General features: G+C 35.5%; 1 protein-coding gene across 1 annotated transcript; it reads right to left on the reverse strand.

Annotated features, from left to right (window-relative positions):
- Nucleotides 1-3,663: 3,663 nt before the first annotated feature.
- LOC103582424 (von Willebrand factor A domain-containing protein 8-like) lies at nucleotides 3,664-19,751 on the reverse strand (the record flags this gene model as incomplete). The annotated part of the gene is made up of 4 exons (XM_008564024.1): nucleotides 19,676-19,751; nucleotides 18,596-18,702; nucleotides 16,208-16,314; nucleotides 3,664-3,735 (listed from the first exon to the last, which is right to left on the reverse strand). Coding segments are annotated over exons 1-4 (288 nt in total), but the record flags the coding sequence as incomplete, so codon positions are not given.
- Nucleotides 19,752-22,163: the final 2,412 nt, after the last annotated feature.

Here is a 22,163-nt window from a genome sequence, read left to right on the forward strand (position 1 = left end):
TACAGTGTATATTGACAAAATAAAAATTTTAAAAATAAAAAAAATAAAAAAATAAAAAAAAGATCTACAAAGGACCCGCTATAACACTTCCGAGAGTGGGGTCAAACCTTCATGCTGAAATGTTCAGGAAGACTTCATTAAGAAGTATATTACAGAATATTACAATCAGAGGGACCTTAGAAAATATTCATTTTAATCCTATAACTTAACAGATAAGAAAAGAGAAAAGAAAAAGCCCTCATAGGAGGAATAGCAACTTACTCAATATCACACAGAAAGTTACAAAACCAGGACAAGAAAGGTAGGTCTTTGGATTCCCAGTTTACTTCTTTTCCATGACACTACATTGCCACTCTGAGCTTAACAGGACTTGAATAGGCAAAGACAGGGGAAAGCATACTGGCAAAGATCAGAGGCCGGAATGTGATACTGATAAGAAGGTATGTTTGGGGAACAGTGTTTAATTTATCTGAGGACAAGAGCCTGAAGGGAGAAATGAGACACCGGCTGAAAGCAGAGTAGGATTAGACAATGGAGGACATCAAATTTCAGTCTGAGACAGTTTAGACTTTTTCACTAGATAATTTAATGGACATAGATAGGAGAATTTACTTACAAACTACGAGTTTCTTCAACATTGGGACTATCGTTTGACACTGATGGTCTGTGAGGTTTACAATGAAAGAACAGAAAACCCTTTTGATATGAAAAAGGCCAGCTAAACATAGCAAACTTACACTGACACAATTTTCCTTTGTCAATCCTTCTTTCTCCAAAGTGGAGGGTAGCAGAAAAAAGGTAGAAGGTAGACACAGTGATCTATCTGCTGATCACATATGGAGTTTGTGATAGGACTGATAAGTAGAAGTTTGTGATGCCCCATACCTCTTGCCTTGCTCCTTCCTCCTGAGGATCTTTAATCTATAGGTTCTATCCATCTGGTTCCTGAACAAACCCTAGACAGGCTTGAAAACCTGTGGGATCGCCCATCCTCACCAGATGCTGGTGGCTAACCACGTGCCTATAGTGCTGTAGCTGCTCTTCTCTACACCCTACCCATCCCACTGCCCAGCCTTTTGCTCTAGTGTCTTGATCCCTTCTTTGGGACTAGAAACAGACGAGAGGTGGCAAACCAGATTTCACACCAACATTTGTATAACACTCTAGAATAAATTCAAAACACTGTCACAGCCTCTTTTTCATTTATCATAAAGCAGAAGCAATCATCTATTCTACCTTAGCTCTCACCCTGCATAGCTCTCCCCAATCCTCCAGAGGTTACAATATGCTGCCTTTCTCTCTGGTTACTGGCTAGGCTCTAACTTCAGAATTTTAACCTAGACAATCTCCCTGAAATCCTGACTCTATTACCTGCTCAACTCTAAGTACCGTCAGCCCTTTGTATTTGTGGATACAACCATCTGCGGATTGAAAATACACAAAAAGAAAATTTGCGTCTGTACTGAACATGTGCAGACATTCTTTTGCTTGTCATTATTTCCTAAACAACACAGTATAACAACTCTTCACATAGCATGTACATTGTATTAGGCATTAAGTAATCTAGAGATGACAAAGTATACAGGAGGATGTACATAGATTACATACAAATACTGTGCCATTTCATATCAGGGATTGAGCATTCTCATATTTTAGTATCCTCAGGAGGTCCTGAAAGCAATCCCCCATGGATACTGAGTGATAACTTTATTACCAATAAACTCCCACTGCATCCCATATGCCAAACCTTTAGGGCATCAATACCACCTGAGATATTACACCTCATATCTTAACCTTTAAGGACCCTCCTTTTGAAAGCCTGCTCCTCAGAAAAACTATTCCTCAAGCTTCAGCTCTGTATATTCTTGGTCTATTCTCTTCACCATGCTGATCTGCTGCTGAGGTGCCAGCAGTCTCTGTGTCTAAAGCCATTCAGGTGACGGCAGAAGTTCTGAAAAGGACACACCATATGTACCAGGATTTTACTTATAAAAAGTTTGTGACGCACTCTGAGCTATGTAAGACTTAAAAGTCCCAGAGTCATTGTTTTTCAAAGTGAGATGAGAATTTGACTTCCTGGGTTTCAATATCAAGGACTATTAACTGATCTCCATCCTCCCACTCTGGTATATAATAAACTCATCAGGAAAAATAATTTTTCAGTAATGAAAAGTAAGTAGGACTTTTCAAAGAGTGAGAAAAAAAAGGCCATAAATAATTTATTGTTCTATTTTTAATTCTTATTTAGGAAAAATGAAGTGAGAAAATATTAAAGTACTTTTTAAACTATACAGTGCTATACAGATTTTATTTTTAACTGGCAGAACTGTGTGAAGTACTTTCCATGCATTATCTCATGTCATCCTTACATTAGCCTAATAGAGTACATCCTACTTCCTCCCAAGTTAGACATCAGGAAACTGAGCATTAGTAAAATAAGCAATTTGCCCAAAGTCCTACAGCCATATGTAGAAGTGTGACTATTAAACCTCTAGCCAGTTAACTTCGAAGCCTGTTCACTCAACCAGTAAAGCACTCAACTGGCCCACTTTTATATTTAAAAAAATCAACACTTTAAAATTATAAGTTTGAGGGGCTAAATATATAAAGAATAATTATTGTTTTTACAAGTACAAAAAAAGAAAACAATAGAGCCCAAAGGTCTTCCAAAAGCTTGTTACCCTTAATTTAAGACCACTTTAAAAAATCAAAAATGCTGTTTGCTTCGGGTCTGATAATTCAATTGAGAAAAAGTATCAGACCCTCTAAATATAAAATATCTATCCACTCCCTCCATAAACACAGATAGAATATCTACTACGTAGCAGGTAGCATGCTAGGAACTGAGAATAGAGATAAACAAGAGAAACATGGTCCCGACCCTCAAGGAGCATACAGCCCAGTTGGGAAGACAGTTATTCTATATGTAAATACAGTTCCATATGACTAGTGTAATAAAAGGGAGACAGAAGGGAGTGGAAGCAGGGGAAACCAAACTCAGCTAGGGACAAGGGAAGGCCTCCCTTCCAGGAGTTAGGAGCACAGTATGTGGGAATGGGATAGGGAGTGCTCCATGCAGAAGGAAGAGCATGCATCAAGGACCCGAGCACATAAGAAACTGAAGGAAGTTCAGAGTGGCTCAAGCCAACACAGAGTGAGAGAAAGAAGGGGCCAAGGTTTAGGACTACAGAGATGGGCAGAGGCTGGATCCTGCAGGACTATATGTCACACTGAAGACTTAGACTGTATCTTAGGGCAATGGGATGCCAATTTAAGCAAAAAAGAGAGGCCTGATCAGATTTTAGTTTTGTGAGTATCAATCTCGCTGCAGAGTGGAGAGCAGATCAGGGTGGGCATAAGATGGGGTAGAGCTATGGTGGGAAACTATTGCTGTAATCCTGGCAATAGGTGATGATGAACAGGGCTGTGGTGATGGATGTGGGCAAGAGTAGATCCTTATGAGGTAGAATGGACAGAACTCACGGGAGATTGAACAGGAGTAATTTAAGGCTTTAAGGTAATCTTTTGATTAAATTTGTCATTTAATTGGGGGTAGGGGGAGATTATTTCTAAAAACTTATTCTGACAGGAAGAAGAAACTTACTGCTTTGAAACTGTTACAATCACTTATTCATCGGTACCTGGGTTTCACCCGTAACTCACCTGATTACCAACCAATAATAAGTGCTCTCCAAGGAGAAAGTCTTTGAACATATCTTCCATCACCATCATGTGCTAGAGAAGAAAGAACGAGAAGTTAATGGTGTTTTGCACAATCAAGGTGAAATAAGAAAATTAACTGTTAAGATATCTTTATGGAATGTAAAACATTTATGATAGACAACACTCAAAAGATTTGTTTTTTAAAAAAACACAAAATTAATGCTTGGTTATAAGTAAGTTACATAACCAGTTAGGCCACCGATATGGAAAACTTGAAATAGTCCACCTGAGCAAGACCAAGCCACTGACCAATATTTCAAAGACTTTTTATAACTCAAATATTTTTTACCCATTAAACTATGTAGAATTGGCTTATAATTTAATATGTTTAAATTTATTTTTGCTAATACAAATATACAAATGCTTCCTAAAATAACTGAAGATTTCCATGGAACATTTTACACTAGCTTTTTCTTTTTTTAATTAAATTAAATTTATTTATTTATTTATTTATTCATTCATTCATTCATTTCATTCATTCATTTATTATGAATATTAATGAGATACAAAGCTGACTGTCCCCCCTCTGCCCATGATGTGGGGGCCAGATTCATACTGGAGGCATAACCATTACCAGAAATTACTTTTGTACCCTTTGTTCCCTCCCAATTATCCTGCAACCTCCCTCCTCTTCCCCCTCTCCCCTCAACTCCTATTTGTAGCCCTAGGAATGTTCCCTCCCTCTGTTGGATCATGGCACTACTGTGTTCTTTCTTTCCTGCCTTCCTTTCTCTCTTAGCTCCCGCATATGGTATTTATCCCTCTGTGCTTTGCTTGTTTCACTCAACATAAGTTTCTCCAGGTTCATCCATGTTGTTGCAAATGGGAGTTTTTCTTTCTTTTTTATGGCAGAGTAGTATTCCATAGTGTGTATATATACAGCAGAGTAGTATTCCATAGCGTATATATACCACAGTTTCCTTATCCAATCATCTACTGATGGACATTTAGGTTGGTTCCATATCTTGGCTATTGTAAACAGAGCTGCAATAAACATGGAAGTGCGGGTATCTCTTTGACATGATGATTTCCATTCCTCTGGATATATACCTAGAAGAGGGACTGCTGGATCATATGGAAGATCTATCTGTAGTTGTTTGAGAAACCTCCAAATTGTTTTCCAAAGTGGTTGTACTAATTTACAGTCCCACCAACAGTGTAGTAGTGTTCCCTTCTCTCCACACCCTTGCCAGCATTTGTTATTCACCGTCTTTTTGATTATAGCCAACACTAGCTTTTTCTTAATCATTACTTTCGAAGCTATGTACAGCTTTATAATTAAAAATATATTATTTACCTTCCATACTTTTTTATTAGAATTATAATACAATACAATAAGAAAAACAAGATTAATGTTGTCCACAATAGCCACAGAGGAAATTACATTGCTCTTTCGTATCCTGAAAAATAAGACACCCATAACTAGGTCACAAAGGCTCACTGCGGTCTGGGGGTAGACATACATCCCAGCATAACTGACCTCTTTTATTTTCTCTTGGTTTTCTGTATCAAATCAATAATAGCCTCATAAGCACTGAAGTTATTGAAGTTCTCTATTTGTAAAAGGCAAATTAATCTTTTGCATTTAATATATGCTGCAGATAATTTTTTAGTGTGTCATTTGCTTTTCCTTTTTTTAAACTTGGTTTATGATTTTTTTTTTCCGACATCCGAAAGTCTTTACTTTTATTTGTCAAATTTAGCAATGTTTTCTTTCAGAGTTTCTTTCTTAGAAAGAAAAACTGAAAAAGTCATTTCCTTATTCAAGGACAAATGAGTATTCCCTGATGTTTATCATGCTAGTTTTTATTTTTTGAAATGCTTTCAGATACACCATGGAGCTGGAGTTTTAAAAGGCTTGAATAATGTGAGTGTATCTACTTATTGTCTATTTGGGAAGACTTTTAAAGAATAAAAAGAGACACTATTAATAATTACACTGAGACAAGTGTAAACAGAGACTATCTTAAGGAAACTGAGATGTATGGTTACCCTATAAAAGGGAATCCTAGAACATCATTTTAAACCAGGTTCTGGTGGTGATACAGTCTGGAGACCTCTTCCTTTTAACTAGGATGAAAAGTCAGTGCCAATTTCCAGACAGCGCTAAGTTCTTCCAACAAAAAATGGGCTAATCTGCATGAGGAATAGATAGAAAAGTTTGAATGAGTTTAAACTGCATAGCTAAGTTTAAAAGAAAAGCCAAAAGTAAATAAAAATAAAAAATAATCCAAACTATATTTGTATTCTTAACTTCTTTACAATTCTCATGTCCTTCTTCTTCACGCCCTCATTACAGCTAACTAGATTATTCAAATCAAAAAACATTAGCTAAAGCTAAGGTCACTGCCAAAATAATTCTTAGCCTCTTGATTCACTTAGCACTGCATACAATTTCTTAAAAGTCTGCTTTCCCAGTTGTCTTTCTCCTGATTCCTTCCTACCACTCTAACAATTTCTCTCCATAGTCTTTTGGGCTGGATCTTGTAGCAATTCCTTAAATACTGGTTTTCCTCACATTTCTTTGATTTGTCCTGTCTTTTGCCTTTTTATGTGCTTTCCTTTGGGGTCACAGGATAGGGCAGAGCAGATTGTGCCTGCTTATATAACACAAGTAACCACTGAGGGGTGAGGGCTGTGTGCAGATTTGGGGACCTGCTTGTCAGCATTCAAAGAGCTACCTCTGACTCTGTCCTCCCTAAATCCTGTCATTCACCTCATAGCTTCAAATGCCACTCTACACTAATTTTCAATAGCAACACATTGCTCTTCAACTCCAGTCCTGTATTTCTGAGTGACGACTGAACCATTTAGTTATTCACCAGTCTCCTAAACTCAGCATACCTAAGACTCAGCTCACTGCCTTCTCCTAAACTTCATTCTTTATCCTGTTTCATTTTTCCATATTAGTAGCATTATTTTCTACCACCTGGACAAACCTCCATCATCATCACTACTCTGCCTGCCTTACTCCTCTCTTATCAAGATCCATTTAAACACCAAGTCTTAGCTGTTAAGCCACCAAAGGTCAACAGTATCTATCCTTTTTATCTATCCCTTCAGCTTTGATACAGGTCTTTATCATCTTTGGTCTAGATTTTTATCAGCCAATTTAGCTTCTCTAACTTCAGTCTCTCCCTGAGCCAACATGTTCTTATAGTACACAGTGTTCAAAATCTGGTCACTTCATTTTTCAAAAGTCCTTGAATACCTTAAGAACAAAAGTCATTCCTATGTCCTTGATCTAGTCTCAGGCTCATCTCCTACCACTTTCCTTCTCCTACACTGTGTTCAAGTCATGGGCACAATTTAGAATATTTTTTCTCTTTACTTTTCTACTAGACTATGTACTCCCTGAAGGAGAATCTCGTTCATCTAACACAAAGTTCCACTCACTCTATCACCTAAATAGGCCTACAATATGTCCTTTTCACCCAGTCTCCACTGTCAACCACCTTAGTTGAGATCCTTCATAACCTTCACCTGGACTATTGCAATAGCCACCTAACTAGTTTCTCTTTGCCTTGGTTCCAACTTCTAGACAACATTAAAGAGTAAATGCAACAGGAAAAAGCCATTTCTACGTAATCCACTTCATAAAATTGGGAAAAGCAAATACTCAATTAGATGTGCAGATATAAATGTAGAGACACAAGAAAGATGAAAAATCAAGAAAACATGACATCCCCAAAAGAACACAACAAGTCTCCAGTAACAGATGCTGAAGAAAAGCACAGTTACAAAATGCCTTTATAAAGGAATTTCAGATAACTATTTTAAGGAAACTCAATGGGATTCAAGAGAATACAGAAAAATATTTCAATGAAATCAGGAAAACAATTCATGATCTAAATTAGAAATTTAATAAAGAGATAGATACCATAAAAAGAACCAAACAGAAATTTTGGAGCTGAAGAATTCAATGAATGAAATTTAAAAATTCACTTAAGAGCTTAAATAACAGACTAGATCAAGCAGAAGAATTTCTGAACTTGAAGACAGGTTTTGTTGAAATACCCAACTCATAGGAAAAGAAAGAAATAACAAAAAAAGATTAAAGAAAGCCTATGAGACTTCTGGGACACCATTTAGCAAACAAATGTTCAAATAATAGGTGTTCCAGAGGGAGAAGAGATGGAGAAAGGCACAGAAACACTATTTAATGAAATAATAGATGAAAACTTCCCAAGTACCGGGAGAGATATGGACATTCAGATTCGGAAAGCTCAAAGGTCCCCAATTAGACTCAACCCAAAAAGATCTTTTCCAAGGCACATCATAATCAAACCGTTAGAAGTCAAAGAAAAAGAGAGAATTCTAAAATCTGTAAGATAAAATCATCAAGTCATATGTAAGGGAATCCTGATTAGACTGTCAGCAGAAACCTTGCAGGCCAGGAGAGAATGGGATGATATTTTCAAAGTGCTAAAAACAAAACAAAACAAACAAACAAGCAAACAAAACCTGTCAGCCAAGAGTACTTTATCCAGCAAAGTTATCCTTCAGATACAAGGGAGAAAAAAAAACCTTCCCAGACAAGCAGAAGCTGAGGGAATTCATCACTGCTAGAAAAGCCTTACAAGAAATGCTTATGGGAGTGCTACAACTGGAAATGAAAAGATGATAATTACTATCATGAAAACATTAAAAAGTACAAAACTCAGAAGATATGGTACATTCATTATTCAAACTCAGAGATAAATTCATAACTCAAACTCAGAATACCCCCATGAAGTAATGGTACTAGGTAAATACTTTGATCCTCTAGTGTAAAGGCTTGAAGTAAAAACAGTCAAAAACCAACACCTACAATGAGTGGCTAAGGAATACACAGTAGATACAAATGTAAATTAAGGCAACAAACATAAATTGCTGGTAGACAGGGGAGTCTAGAGTATTTTCATGTGACCAGTGTTAAAAGCTGCTATCAGCTGAAGGTAGTTTATTATAACTACAAGACTCTTTGTATTAGCCTCAAGGTCACCACAAAAAAAGAAATTACAGTGGACACACAAATGAGAAAGAGAAAGAAAACAAAGCTTAGTAGCACAGAAAACCACCAACCCACACAGGTAAATAACAAGAGAAAAAGAAAAAAACTAAGGATCTACAAAACAACCAGAAAATAATAAACAAAATGGCAGAAATAAGTTCTCACATAACAATAGCAAACTTGATTGTAAACAGATTAAACTACCCATTAAAAGACAGAGGGTGGCTGAATGTAGAAAAAACAACAACAACAACAACAACAACAACAAAAACATCCAACAATATGCTGCCTACAAGAGACTTACCTAACTATTAAAGATAAACACAGACTGAAAGTGAAGGGCTGGAAAAAAATAATCCATTTAAACAGAAACCAAAAGTTAGCAGGAGTAGCCATATTTACATCAGATAAAATAGATTTTAAATCAAACACTGTAAAAAGAGACAAAGAAGGTCATCATATAATGATAAAGGTGTCAGTTCATCAAGAGGATGTAATGTTGCTAACACATATGCATCTGATATATAAAGTAAACATTATTAGACCTAAGAGTAGGGAAAGATTACAATTCAGTAATAGTAGGGGTCTTCATTACTCTGCTTTCAACAATGGACAGATCATCTGGACAGAAAATTAAACAAAGAAACATACAACTTAAACTGCACCATAGACCCAATGGACCTTACAGATATTTACAGAACATTCCTTCCAACAGCTGCAGAATACAGAATATTTTTCTCAGCTGCACATCGAACATTCTCTAGGACAGGTAATATAGTAGGCCACAAATCAAGTCTACACAAATTTTAAAAGATGGAGATCATATCAAGTATCTTTTCTGACCACAATTGCATAAAATTAGAAACTAACAACAAGGAAATTTTTGGAAACCATACAAATACATGGAAATTAAACAACATGCTCCTGAACAACATATGGGTTAATGAGAGATAAAAAGGGAAATGAAAAAATTCCTTGAGACAAACAAGAATGGAGACACATTAAAACAAAACCTACAGGACACAGCAAAAGCAGTTCTAAGAGGTAAGGTTACAGGAAGGAACAAATGCCCGCATCAAAAAAGAAGAAAGATTTCTAATTAAAAACCTAGTTTTACACCTAAAGGAACTAGAAAAACAACAAACTAAACCCAAAATTGACAAAATAAATTAATAAAATAAATAAGTAAAGCTCAGAGCAGAAATAAATGAAAAAGAAACTAAAAAAGCAATTGAAAAATTGACAAAATGAAGAGCTGGTTTTGGAAAACATAAACAAAATTGATAGATCTTTAGCCAGACTAACCAAGAAAAAAAAAAAAGAGAGAGAGAGAGAGAAGATTCAAATAAATAAAATCAGAAATGAAAAAGAAGACATTATAACTGATGCCACAGAAATACAAAGGATACTAAGAGTCTTATTATGAACAACTATAGAAGAAATGGATGAGTTCCTGGACAAATACAACCTACGAATATTAACTTACAGAGAAATAAAAAATCTAAAGAGACCAATAACAAGTAAGGAAACTGAATCAGGTAACACAAAGTCTAGTATGAAAAGAAAGCACAGGACCTGACTGGCTTCACTGCTAAATTCTAACAAACACTTAAAGAAGAAGTAATACAAATTCTCTTCAGATTATTCCAGAAAGTTGAGAAAGAGGAATATTTCCCAACTCATTTTATGAGTCCAGCAATGCTGTTTCCAAAACTGGACAATGATACAACAGAGAGAAAATTATAGGCCAATATCTCTGCTGAACATGCATGCAACAATTCTCAACAAGATACTAGCAAACAGAATCCAACATCACATTAATAAGATTATTCATTATGATCAAGGGGAATTTATCCCAGGGATGCAAGGATGGTTTAACAAATGGAAATCAATAAATGTGATACATCACCTTAACAGAAATAAAGACAAAAACCATATGATCATTTCAACTGATGCAGAAAAAACATCTGACAAAATTCAACATTCCTCATGATAAAAATTCTTAATAAACTAGGTATTGAAGGTATGTACCTTAATACAATAAAGGCCATATATGACAAACCCATAGCCAACATCATATTGAATGAAGAAAAGCTGAAAGCTTTCCCTCTTAGATCAGAAACAAGAATGCCCATTCTCATCACTTCAACTCAACATAGTACAGGTAGTCTTAGCCAGAGCAATCAGACAAGAAAAAGAAACAAAAGGCATACAAATTGGAAAGGGGGAAGTCAAATGGTCCCTGTTTTCAGATGACATGATCCCATATATAGAAAACCCTAAAGACCCCACCAAAAGATTGTTAGAACTAATGAACAAATTTAGTAAAGATGCAGGATACAAAATCAACATACAAAAGTCAGTAGCATTTCCACATATTAATAGTGAAAAAGAAATCATGAAAACAATTACTTTTACAATAACTACAAGAAAAATTAAATACCCAGGAATAAATTAAACCAAGGAGCTAAAGACCTCTACATTAAAAATTATAAAACTTTGAAGAAAAGACACTGAAGAGGATATAAGTAATGAAAAGATAGTCTATGTTCAAGGATTTGAAGAATTAATATAGTCAATATAGTCTATCCAAAGCAATCCACAGATTTAATGCAATCCCTATCAAAATACCAGTGGAATTCTTCACTGAAATAGAAAAAAATCCTTAAATACACATGGAACCGAAAAAGACCCTGAATATCCAAAGAAATCCTGAAAAAAATCAAACAAAGCTGGAGGTATCACACTACCTGACTTCAAATTATACTACAAAGCTATAGAAACCAAAAATGCATGGTACTGGCATAAAAACAGATGCATAAACCAATGGAACAGAATAGAGAGCCCAGAAATAAATTCACACACCTACAGCCAACCAATCTCTGACAAAGGTGCCAAGAATACACGTCAGGGAAAGAATAGTCTCTTCAATAAATGGTCCTGGGAAAACTGGATATCCACATGCAGAAGAATGAGACTAGACCCCTATCTCTCATCAATGGATTAAAGATTTAAATGTAAAACTTGAAACTATGAAACTACTAGAGGAAAACATAGGGAAAATATCTACAACATGTGGCTGGGCAAGGAATTTTTAAATAAGACTTCAAAAGCACAAGCAATAAAAGTGGAAATACACAAGTGGGATTACATCAAACTAAAAAGCATTTGCACATCAAAAGAAACTGTTAATAGACTGAAGAGACAACCTACAGAATGAGAGAAAATATGTGCAAATTATACATCTGACAAAGGGGTTAATATCAAGAACATATAAGGAACTTAAGAGTAAAAAAACCAAATAACCCAACTGAGAAATGGGCAAAAGATCTTAGTAGACACTTTTCAAAAGAAGACAAACAAATGGCCAACAGGCATATGTAAAAATGCTCAACATCGGGCCGCCCGTGGCTCACTCGGGAGAGTGCGGTGCTGATAACACCAAGGCCCCGGGTTCGGATCCCATATAGGGATGGCCAGTTCGCTCACTGGCTGAGCGTGGTGCTGATAACACCAAGTCAAGGGTTAAGATCCCCTTACCGGTCATCTTTTTTAAAAAAAAAATAAAATAAAATAAAAAATGCTCAACATCACTAATCAGCGAAACGCAAATCAAAATAACAATGAGATACCACCTCACTCCAGTTAGAATGACTATTATCAAAAAAATAAATAAGTGGCAAGGATGTGGAGAAAAGGGAATACTTGCACACTGTTGCTGTGACTGTAAACTAGGACAGCCATTATGGAAAACAGTATGGAGTTCCTCAAGAAATTAAAAATAGAACTACCATTTGATCCAGCAATCCCACTACTGGGTATTATATTCCAAGGAAATGAAGTCAGTATGATGAAGAGATTTCTGCACTCCCATGTTTATTGAAGCACAATTTACAATAGCCAAGATATGGAATCAATATAAGTGTCCAACAATGAATGGAATAAAAAATGTGGCATATATACACAATGGAATACTATTTAGCTATAAAAATAATGAAATCCTGTCATTTGTGGCAACATGTATGGATTCACAGGACATTATGTTAAGTGAAGTAAGCCAGGCACTGAAAGACAAGTATCATATGACCTCATATGCAGAATGTAAGGGAAAAAAATTTGATATCATAGAAGCAGAGAATAGAATAGTGGTTACCAGAGATTGCGGAGGGAAATTAGGGAGAGGCTAGCCAAATGGGTTGAAAATTACAATAAGATATGAGGAATAAGTTCTGACGTTCTATTGCACAGTGAGGTGACTGTGGTTAACAGGTAAGTTTTGTATATCACATAATAGCTAGAGGAGAGGGTCTGAATGTTTTGCCACAAAGAAATGATAAAGGCCTGAGGTGACTGATACATTAATGACCCTCACCTGACTGAAATGCAAAGTTAGCAAAAGTGCAAATATGCTTAAAATCTTTCAATGGCTCCCTCATCTGTCTGAAAAGAATCCAAATTCCTTAATTAGCATGGCCCATATGATGTGATCCTTTCCTCACTTACCAGCCTCATATCTGGATACTGTGGAAGCACTTGTAATCTCAGCTCTGTGGCAGGGGAAATTAACTATATGTAGCTCCCTAAATGAGCTACTTTCTCCTATAACCAAATCTCTGCAAATGCTAGTCTCTCTGCATGACGGACTCTCCCAACTTTGCCTGGTTAACCAATTTTCTATGATCATTCCAGTCTGGGACCATCACTCCATCAACACTATCAGAGTAACCTGTGCATACTTCCATCACACTGTATGGTAACCATGTATACACTTGTCCATCTCCCCCATTAGCTTATGAGCAACTTGAGCCCTGGAGCTGCATATGCTTGTGTGTGTGTTTTAATTTCTGTATCCAAATACCTAACGACAAGGCCTGAGTCATGGTAAGTATTTTTAAATTCTTTCAAATATAAAGCTCCTTAGGTTTATCAAGAGGCTATTAATTTCTCTTTTCTCCAATTTCTCCTCCTTTACAGCTGTAAGTGTAATATTCTTTAATGATAGATTTAATTAAATAATATCCTTTATTGTGAACATTCACAGTCTTATTCATTCTTTCATTAATCCATTCAACAGAGATTTACTTAGCAGTTGTTTATGTGTCAGGCATTTTGCTATTTGCTACAGACACAAAATAAAGAAAACACAGGGCTTTTTGATATGGAAAAAACACACTTTAAAAATCAGTTTCAACGCAATGTGGTAAGGGGAAAACAGGGCATAAAACAACAAGATAATATAAAAGCACCTAAATCTACAAAAGGACTGTGCTGAAGACTACTGCTTCAAAGAGGAAGTAGAGCATAAAAGGAAATAATAATATATACAATAGAAGGAAATTTAATGAAGCCACTATCCCTAGAATTGGTATAGCTAAAAATTTCTCATTAATGGTTAATCTATAATGCTTTATGAAGAGAAGGTATGTCTGGAGACAGGTTACAAGAAGTCCCTCAGGGCCACTGTGTAAAGTTCACAGCAGCCCTGCAGTCCTCAATGTCTATGTCACGAGCACCATGGCAACAGACATTGTGTTCAAGGGCAAATTGATCTTCACTACTACTGCATTTCCTACATTCTTGTATGCTGTAAAGTCTTTTCAACCTTTGGTACCATGCAGACTTTCAAATTGTCACTTATAACAGTTTCCTGACTCTTTTTTCATTGCTCCTTTCCATTATATGGACATAGTGTGATACAATAAATGCTTGAAAATAGTAAATTTGCCTTATAATCATGTTTTTGTCTTTATATAATACGCAAGATTTTTTTCTTCCTTTGTGTCTTATACTCTTAAGTAACTTTATTTTCTGTTTGTCTACTGATTGTGCAAGAACATTAATGCTCTGGAAGAAAAAACCTGTATTAATTAATTGGCTACAGAATAATTGAATAACAAAATAGAATTGGAGAATGGTGGATTAAAAAAGAAATTTCACTTTAAACAGGGCTGGCCTGTTAGCTTAGTTGGTTAAAGGGTGGTGTTATAATACTAAGGTTGAGGGTTCAGATCTCCATACAGATCAGACACACACACACACACACACATAAAATTTTTTAACTTTGATTTTGCTAACTCCTTAATATAGTGCAAATAGGAAGCAGAAATTCTTCTAATATACTTTGTAAATTTAACGTTATTATTTATATGCAGATTAGAGACTAAGCATTACAGAAAAATTTAAGTATATATATATATATATATTTTTTTTTTGCTAGAAAGTAAGCTCCACAAAGATAGAGATCCTTGTCTACTTTGTTCCCTGATATATACCGAGGATTTAGAACAGTGCCTGGCACATGCACTCCATAAATATTTGTTGAATTGAATTGAATTCCTTGGTAGAGAGATATAAAACATGGAAGGTACACTAAGACTTTCCCTGTGCAATATAAAATATGTCTTTCAGGGAAATTTACAGCACTAAAAGCACATGTTAGAAAAGAGGAAAAGTCTCAGGTCAATAATCTAAGCTCCTATTCAAGAACCTAGAAAAAGAAGAGCAAAATAAACCCAAAGCAAAATGAAGGAAATAACAAAGAGCAAAAATCAATAAAATTGGCAACAGAAAAACATTATAGAAAATCAATGAAACAAAAAACTGGTTCTTTGAAAAGATCAATAAAACTGACAAATCTCAAGCAAGACTGATAAAGAAAAAAGAGAAGATATAAATTACTAATATCAGAAATAAAATAGGGGATAGCATTACAAACCCTGCAGACATCAAAAGGATAATAAAATAAATAAAGGATAATAAATACTACAAACAACTGTACGCTTCCCAAGCGGCGCACTATCCAGTGCACCACCGGGCCAGCCTAAGTATATTTTTTATTATAAAAGAAATATATAACCACTTGACAGAAAATCTGGAAAAGAAAAAAACTTTCACATTATCATTCTTTGAAAAAATTCTTATTAAAGTGAACATCTATAATAAAAAGCTTTGTAGGTACAAAATTATTTGTGTCTTAGTGGAAGTTCCATAATTTATTGGTTAGTTTACAAGTGGGGAATTCTCTATCCTCCTCCCTTAAAACAAAAAAAAGGAACGAAAGAAAAGAAAAATATTAGGAACTGCAGGAAAAGGAATAGAATGAGGAAAACGATGCAGAGGACATATCTCTCTTTGAACTACCAAAATGATCTAACTAACAAGCAAGCAAAAGAGAAGATGAGTAGCTCTGTTTTATTTTTAATTTGATAAGGTATTCATTTTATTTACCTGAAGTACAGTCATGTAACATGTGTATATGTGTGCACATAAAATTTATCACCCTAATTACAGCAACAACTCATTCAATTTTCAAGGATATTTGGAAAGAATTTCAAGTTTTATAATGCCTTAATAAAGGGATGTTCCAACACTTCATTTTGCATCATCTGAATTGAACTTAGAAAATTACAAAAATAATACACATCAATTTTACTTGAAGTTAACTACCACAATATAAATGATTTATTCAAGAATGCAAAGCAATGCTCTTACCTGAACATTGTCATAGAACAGAACATCAGGCACTTTCATTTTCTCATGGGCATTATAGATTGGTGCACTAACAGTGCCAATCCTCAAAGATCCAGATGCTACTTCACCTAAACATTTCACACAAGGCAGAGAATTATTCATATTGCCATCCTCAGAGAAACCAAGCCACCCAACACAGATTGCAATACAGTTCTGCAATATCTGTGCACTCTTCAAGGGATCTTAATTTAGCATTTGAAAAAATAAGCCTGAAGATGGTAACAAAGGACCACAGCTCTACATCCAGCTTTAAATGAAATACTCCAAAATGTAATAAAGTTAATTTAAAACAATGTATACTCATATAGTAAATAGCATATAGATAAAATTGAGAGGGAGAAAAAAAAACCCAGAACACAATCAAGCCACTTCTAGAAGGTTGTTTGGTCAGAGATTATAACATAGACATATGTCAAATACACATTCAAAAGCTCTCAAGTACCTTGAATATAACTTTTTATGGATTGCCCATTAAAAACCCTATAAGAGAATCCCCTAGACCTCTAGTTAAAAATACAGATGAACCAACCCACCCTAGATTTAAATTACTATTTTCAGGGATGGTATAGGAGATCTTCATTTTCAAATAAGCAGCCGGGTGATTCTGACATCCCACTAGATTGGGAACTTATGCCCAACACAATTATTCTCTAATAATTATTATCGTAGTGTTCCCTATTTGCTTTAAATAGGTTAGCCTAGAATAGACTGTGAGTTCCTTGAAGCCAAGTAACTAAATAATAAACTTCTTTTTTTTTTTTCTTTTTTGTCTTTTTTACTGACCGGCAACGGGATCGCAACCCTCGGTGTTGCGTCCGCACCACGCTCAGCCAGTGAGCGGGAACCAGTCTCCACATGGGATCCAAACCCTCGGCAGAAGCGCCGCCGCACTCCCAAGCGGCGCACTCTCCAGTGCGCCACCGGGCCGGCCCTAAATAATAAACTTCTTAAAGCCAGGGAACATATCTCATATGTACTCCCTATAGTAACCAGATATACATATTCACTGTATGACATGTTCCAAGGTCAATGATAATAACATTAATAGTAGCAGTTATTGTAGTAACACTGATAATTACCATAATAAAAGCTCATTTACTGAGGACCTTCCATGTGCTAGAACCCAAACTAGGAGCTTCATCTCAGTTTTTCATCATATAATTTTATGTAATTCTCTTAACAATGAGGTAAGAATTATAAGGAAACTAAGAAGATTAAATAATTTGCTTAACATCACCCAGCTAGTAAGAGTAAAGCTTAAAATAGAACTTAGTCTAGTCTGACATTCTTTCTTCCATGTGGGGTATGTTCAATCTTTTGACTCTAAATAATACTCCATCCTGTGGAAATACCCTAGCAAGCAGACACACAATTACAATGCCTTAAACAATTCACCCATCTTTTTTTTTTTTCCCACTTCAAATAAGAAAATTACAATTTGTTTCTCCTCTAGAATGCTATTTTTGTGTTAAAGCATTTTGAAAGACAAGGGAGGAAAGCAACATTTGCTCCTATGGAGTACCATGAACAATTTTGAGCTAAAAATAATTAAACTGTCATCCTGTTTAATCACTGCTGAGTGCTACATATTTGCCAAAGCATAGTAGATCTTAGCAGTAATCTCTCCCTTCAGTAGATCCTTGCCATTTTCCTTGCATTCACAAGTTCTATAGGGAAGGAAAACCATGATCTGTCACAGTGAAAATTTACTATTTATTTACTACCAATTAAACCTCTGAAATAGACCCAAAATTTAAACTGTAAAGGGAAGGAGTAAGAAGACAAGCAATGGTATTCTGATTATTATTTTAGTCTGTATCAATGTAGAAAAGTTTCCCAAACATGTCCCATAGGACACTGGTGGCCCTCAAAATATAAACACTATGAAAGTATAATTCTAGATTCTATGGTGAAAAAGATTTGGAAAAAAATACTTTCATGAAAAAATGGAATTAAAAGTTAATACAATCATGGGCAGGAGGGGGGACAATCAGCTTTGTATCTCATGAATATTCAAAACAAACAAACAAATAAGTAAATAAAAATTTTAAAGTTAATACAAATCTTTCCACGAACTTTTTGAAAACCTCTCATGTTAGTGTCAATTGTGACTCTTGAGGTTAGGGGAAACTGTATCTAGCATGTACTGAAATATGGTAAATATTCCAAGGTTTAACTTGCAAGTGGTTTTCAAACTTTTTCTTTTAAACAACAGATTCTTCAACCTAATACATAAAACAAAGTAGGATGTAAAACAAAGACATTTTTTATTGAAATTTAAATTAAAAACGGCATCAAATGGATGAGAATTATTATTTCAATTAAAAAAGAACCAAATCAAATACTCACATTTGTAATCTTCCAGTTCTGGTTCCAGATTATCATCAATATTTTTTTCTATTGTAGCATCTGCCAGATTTTTTTCTAACGCTGACCTAGCAAGGCTTGGTAAAAACCTGGAGGGGGTGGGGAGAAGGAATAATGGAATGATAAAGTCAAAGCTTTCCATGATTCTCTAATATCTTTTAACACACACACATATAACACTTAATTACAATCAATTATGGAAGATGAGTCTCAATCTGTGAAATCTAAATCACACAAAACTGTAGAATAAATGAAAACTTAAATTATGTGTGAATTATTTATTTGTAGAATCTCCTTTAATAAGTAAAGCTCATTTGTAATTAGCAGTACTGGTTTATGTACATTTTGCAGAACAAGCCAAAATTTGCTTTCTTAAGTGGATTAAATATACCTCATAAATCTTGTTTATTGTTTAACTGCTTTATCAAATTTTCTTAAATAGATAAAACAACAACTCTTTATCCTGTTTTAAGTTGGGAATTAAAATTCAAATCAGTGGAGGTTGATTAATTAGTTTTTATTTACTTTCTAACACAAATTATTGAATGAATTTAAGAATATCCAGCTTGGTTCTTCCACTAAAAAAAATACGTGCTTATCTATTCCATATATACATGGGGTCTTCAAAATGTTCATGGAAAATGTGTATTATGAAAAAATTATGCATGGATTTCAAAATCCTTTTGCATCAAAATAAACTTGTACTAACTTGTTATAACATGCCTGAACAGGATCTAGTTTGAGGCACTAAGAAGATTAGACATCAGTTTGAAAAAAGCCTCTATCAAAGCAACATGAAATCTGCTAAAATTGATGGTAAAGCTTGGGCAAAAGAAGGGTGAAATAATTGCTGCTTTACAAAAAGCTTATGGGGATAATGCCCCAAAGAAATCAGTTTACAAATGGATAATTTGAATGTTGAAGATGAAGCCTGCAGGGGCAGACCATACACATCGATTTGTCGGGGAAAAAAATCTTGTTCATGCCCTAATTGAAAATGACTGATGATTAACAGAAGAAACACCAGCCAACACCACAGACATCTCAATTGGTTCAGCTTACATAACTGACTGAAAAATTAGAGTTGAGCAGACTTTCTGTGTGATGGGTGCCAAAACTGTTGCACCCAGATCAGCTGCAGACAGGAGCAACGCTTTCCAGGGAAATTTTAAACAAGTGGAATCAAGTTCCTGAAATATTTCTGTAAAGAATTTGTAAAAGGAAATGAAACATGGCTCTACACGTATGATCCTGAAGACAAAGCACAATCAAAGTCATGGCTACCAAGAGATGGAAGTGGTCCAATCAGAGCAGAAGCAGACTGGTCGATAGCAAAGGTCACAGCAATGGTTTTTTGGGATGCAAGGCATTTTGCCTGTTGACTTTCTGGAGGCCAAAGAATGATACATGCACTTATGATGAGAGTGTTTTGAGAAAATTAGTCAAAACTTTGGCAGAAAAACCTCAGGGAAAGCTTCACCAGAGAATCATTCTCCACCATGACAATGCTTCTGCTCATTCCTGTCATCAAACAAGGGCAATTTTGTGAGAGTTTCAATGGGAAATCATTAGGCATCTCCCTTACAGTCCTGATTTGCCTCCTTCTGACTTCTTTTTGTTTTCTAATCTTAAAAAATCTTTAAAAGGCACCCATTTGTCTTTAGTTAATAATATAAAAACAGACTGCGTTGATACAGTTAAATTCCCAGGACCCCCATTTCCTTAGGGATGGGCTAAATGGCTGGTATCATCATTTATGAAAGTGTCTTGAACTTGATGAAGTTTATGTTGAGAAACAAAGTTTATGTTTTTATTTTTATCTTTCAATTCCATTTTTCCACGAACTTTTTGAAGTCCCGTGGTATGTCAAAACAACAATCTTGTGAGTGATGAAGACATTCTTCAACTGCAAACAGATGATGAGCATCATGTGCATGGAAAATGAAACATAGTTTCCCACCCACACAAATAAAGTTTACAACTTATGATCTCAAGTGAGCTCATGGAAATGATTTTTAATCCATGGTTGCCTGTACTATACTACTATAAACTGACCACTATGTGATAGAATGTTCCAAATAAACACACTAAGAACATACCACTTCTGATTTAAGTTTTACACAGCTCTAAATCTTGGTGATGATTCTCTGAGGCTGGAATATAAATTCTAATCAAGGAGAGGTTGGTATGAGCTAGAGGGCAAATGGATGAGCATGTAAAAAACTGTCAGGTCTTCCGTCTCTGTCATATTCCAACCCACATATCTGACACTATCTTTTACCTGCTGCCTCATTTTGGTATTAAGCTATGATAGAGGAATTTATATAGCTCTCTAGGCCGGTAGCTCATCAGCTCAGCATCAAGTCAGACTTAACTATTGCTCACCACTGACCTTTCATCACAGTTTTTAGATCACTACGTTGTTCAAAACCAAGCCCTCACATTATCTCCCAGACTTAATAACTAAGCTTTTGTCCTGTTTCCTGAGCCCTTCTCTTGGCATCCTGTCCAATGTTCCTCTCACCACTATTCCATGAACTAGAGCCTGGCCTGGTAACATTAGGCCTTGCAAATGCATTTCCACTACTTCCTGTCATACCACCTTGACTGATCACTTGCAACCTTAGACTTGTTTGCTATTCCCAGACATCCTGACGTCTATATAGTCTGTCTGTCAACACATCTTCACACTGGCCCTGTACTGGAACATTACTAGATTGCCCTCCAAAGCCTATAGAGGACTGCAAATATGGCACATATGTGTCCCTTTCAATAGTAGTGATAGGCATTGCTTGTTAATATGGCATTCTTTCCTGCTGAGACTGAACATGCTTCACAATTCTTCTCAACTTAGCACCCAGACAGCACTATCAAATAATCAGAGATAGCATGGATGTTAAAATATATTTACATCTAGAACCTACAATATAAAAGATATAGGTCCACCCAACAAATGAAGAGAATGGAGCATATCAGGTGGTGTTTAAGCCAACTCTCACAAGGGATTAGTTAACTGCTTCCTTTCATATTGTTCACTCTTATTTTCTACTTATGGTTTTCTCTCCTTCCCTGGCCTTTGGTAAAATAAGTAGATAAATGAATGAATGAGACATCACTCTTTCTATCCTACCTTCCCATAACCAAAGCAGGCAACTATCCTTTTTCAAAAATTTCAAGTGTATTTTCACTATTAAGAGCATCATAGTGTTTTTAAAAAAATCATTATTGTCATTGTTTACCACCAGAAAAAAAAGAATTGGAAAATCTCTAGTCCTGTTAGGTCTTGGTTATAAGAAAAATAAAGAAAGATTCACCACATTCTGTGACACCCAGAAACAGAAGTACTTACCCTAAGCTCACTCAAATAACTGTGTCTTTGTCATAGGACTGGGATAGTATCTTTAAATTAAAGAATAAGACAGGATTTCTCAGGATGGTAGCATGATAAGATAGAATAAGGGTATGATATGCTCCCAAATTGCCAGTCCTGAAAGTGTTGGGGGCCTGAAGCTCCACACCCCTTCTTGTGAGACCGCTTCTCCTTGACAAT

Source organism: Galeopterus variegatus, unplaced genomic scaffold, assembly GCF_000696425.1.
Source record: "Galeopterus variegatus unplaced genomic scaffold, G_variegatus-3.0.2 Scaffold16192, whole genome shotgun sequence".
Classification (NCBI taxonomy): Eukaryota; Metazoa; Chordata; class Mammalia; order Dermoptera; family Cynocephalidae; genus Galeopterus; species Galeopterus variegatus.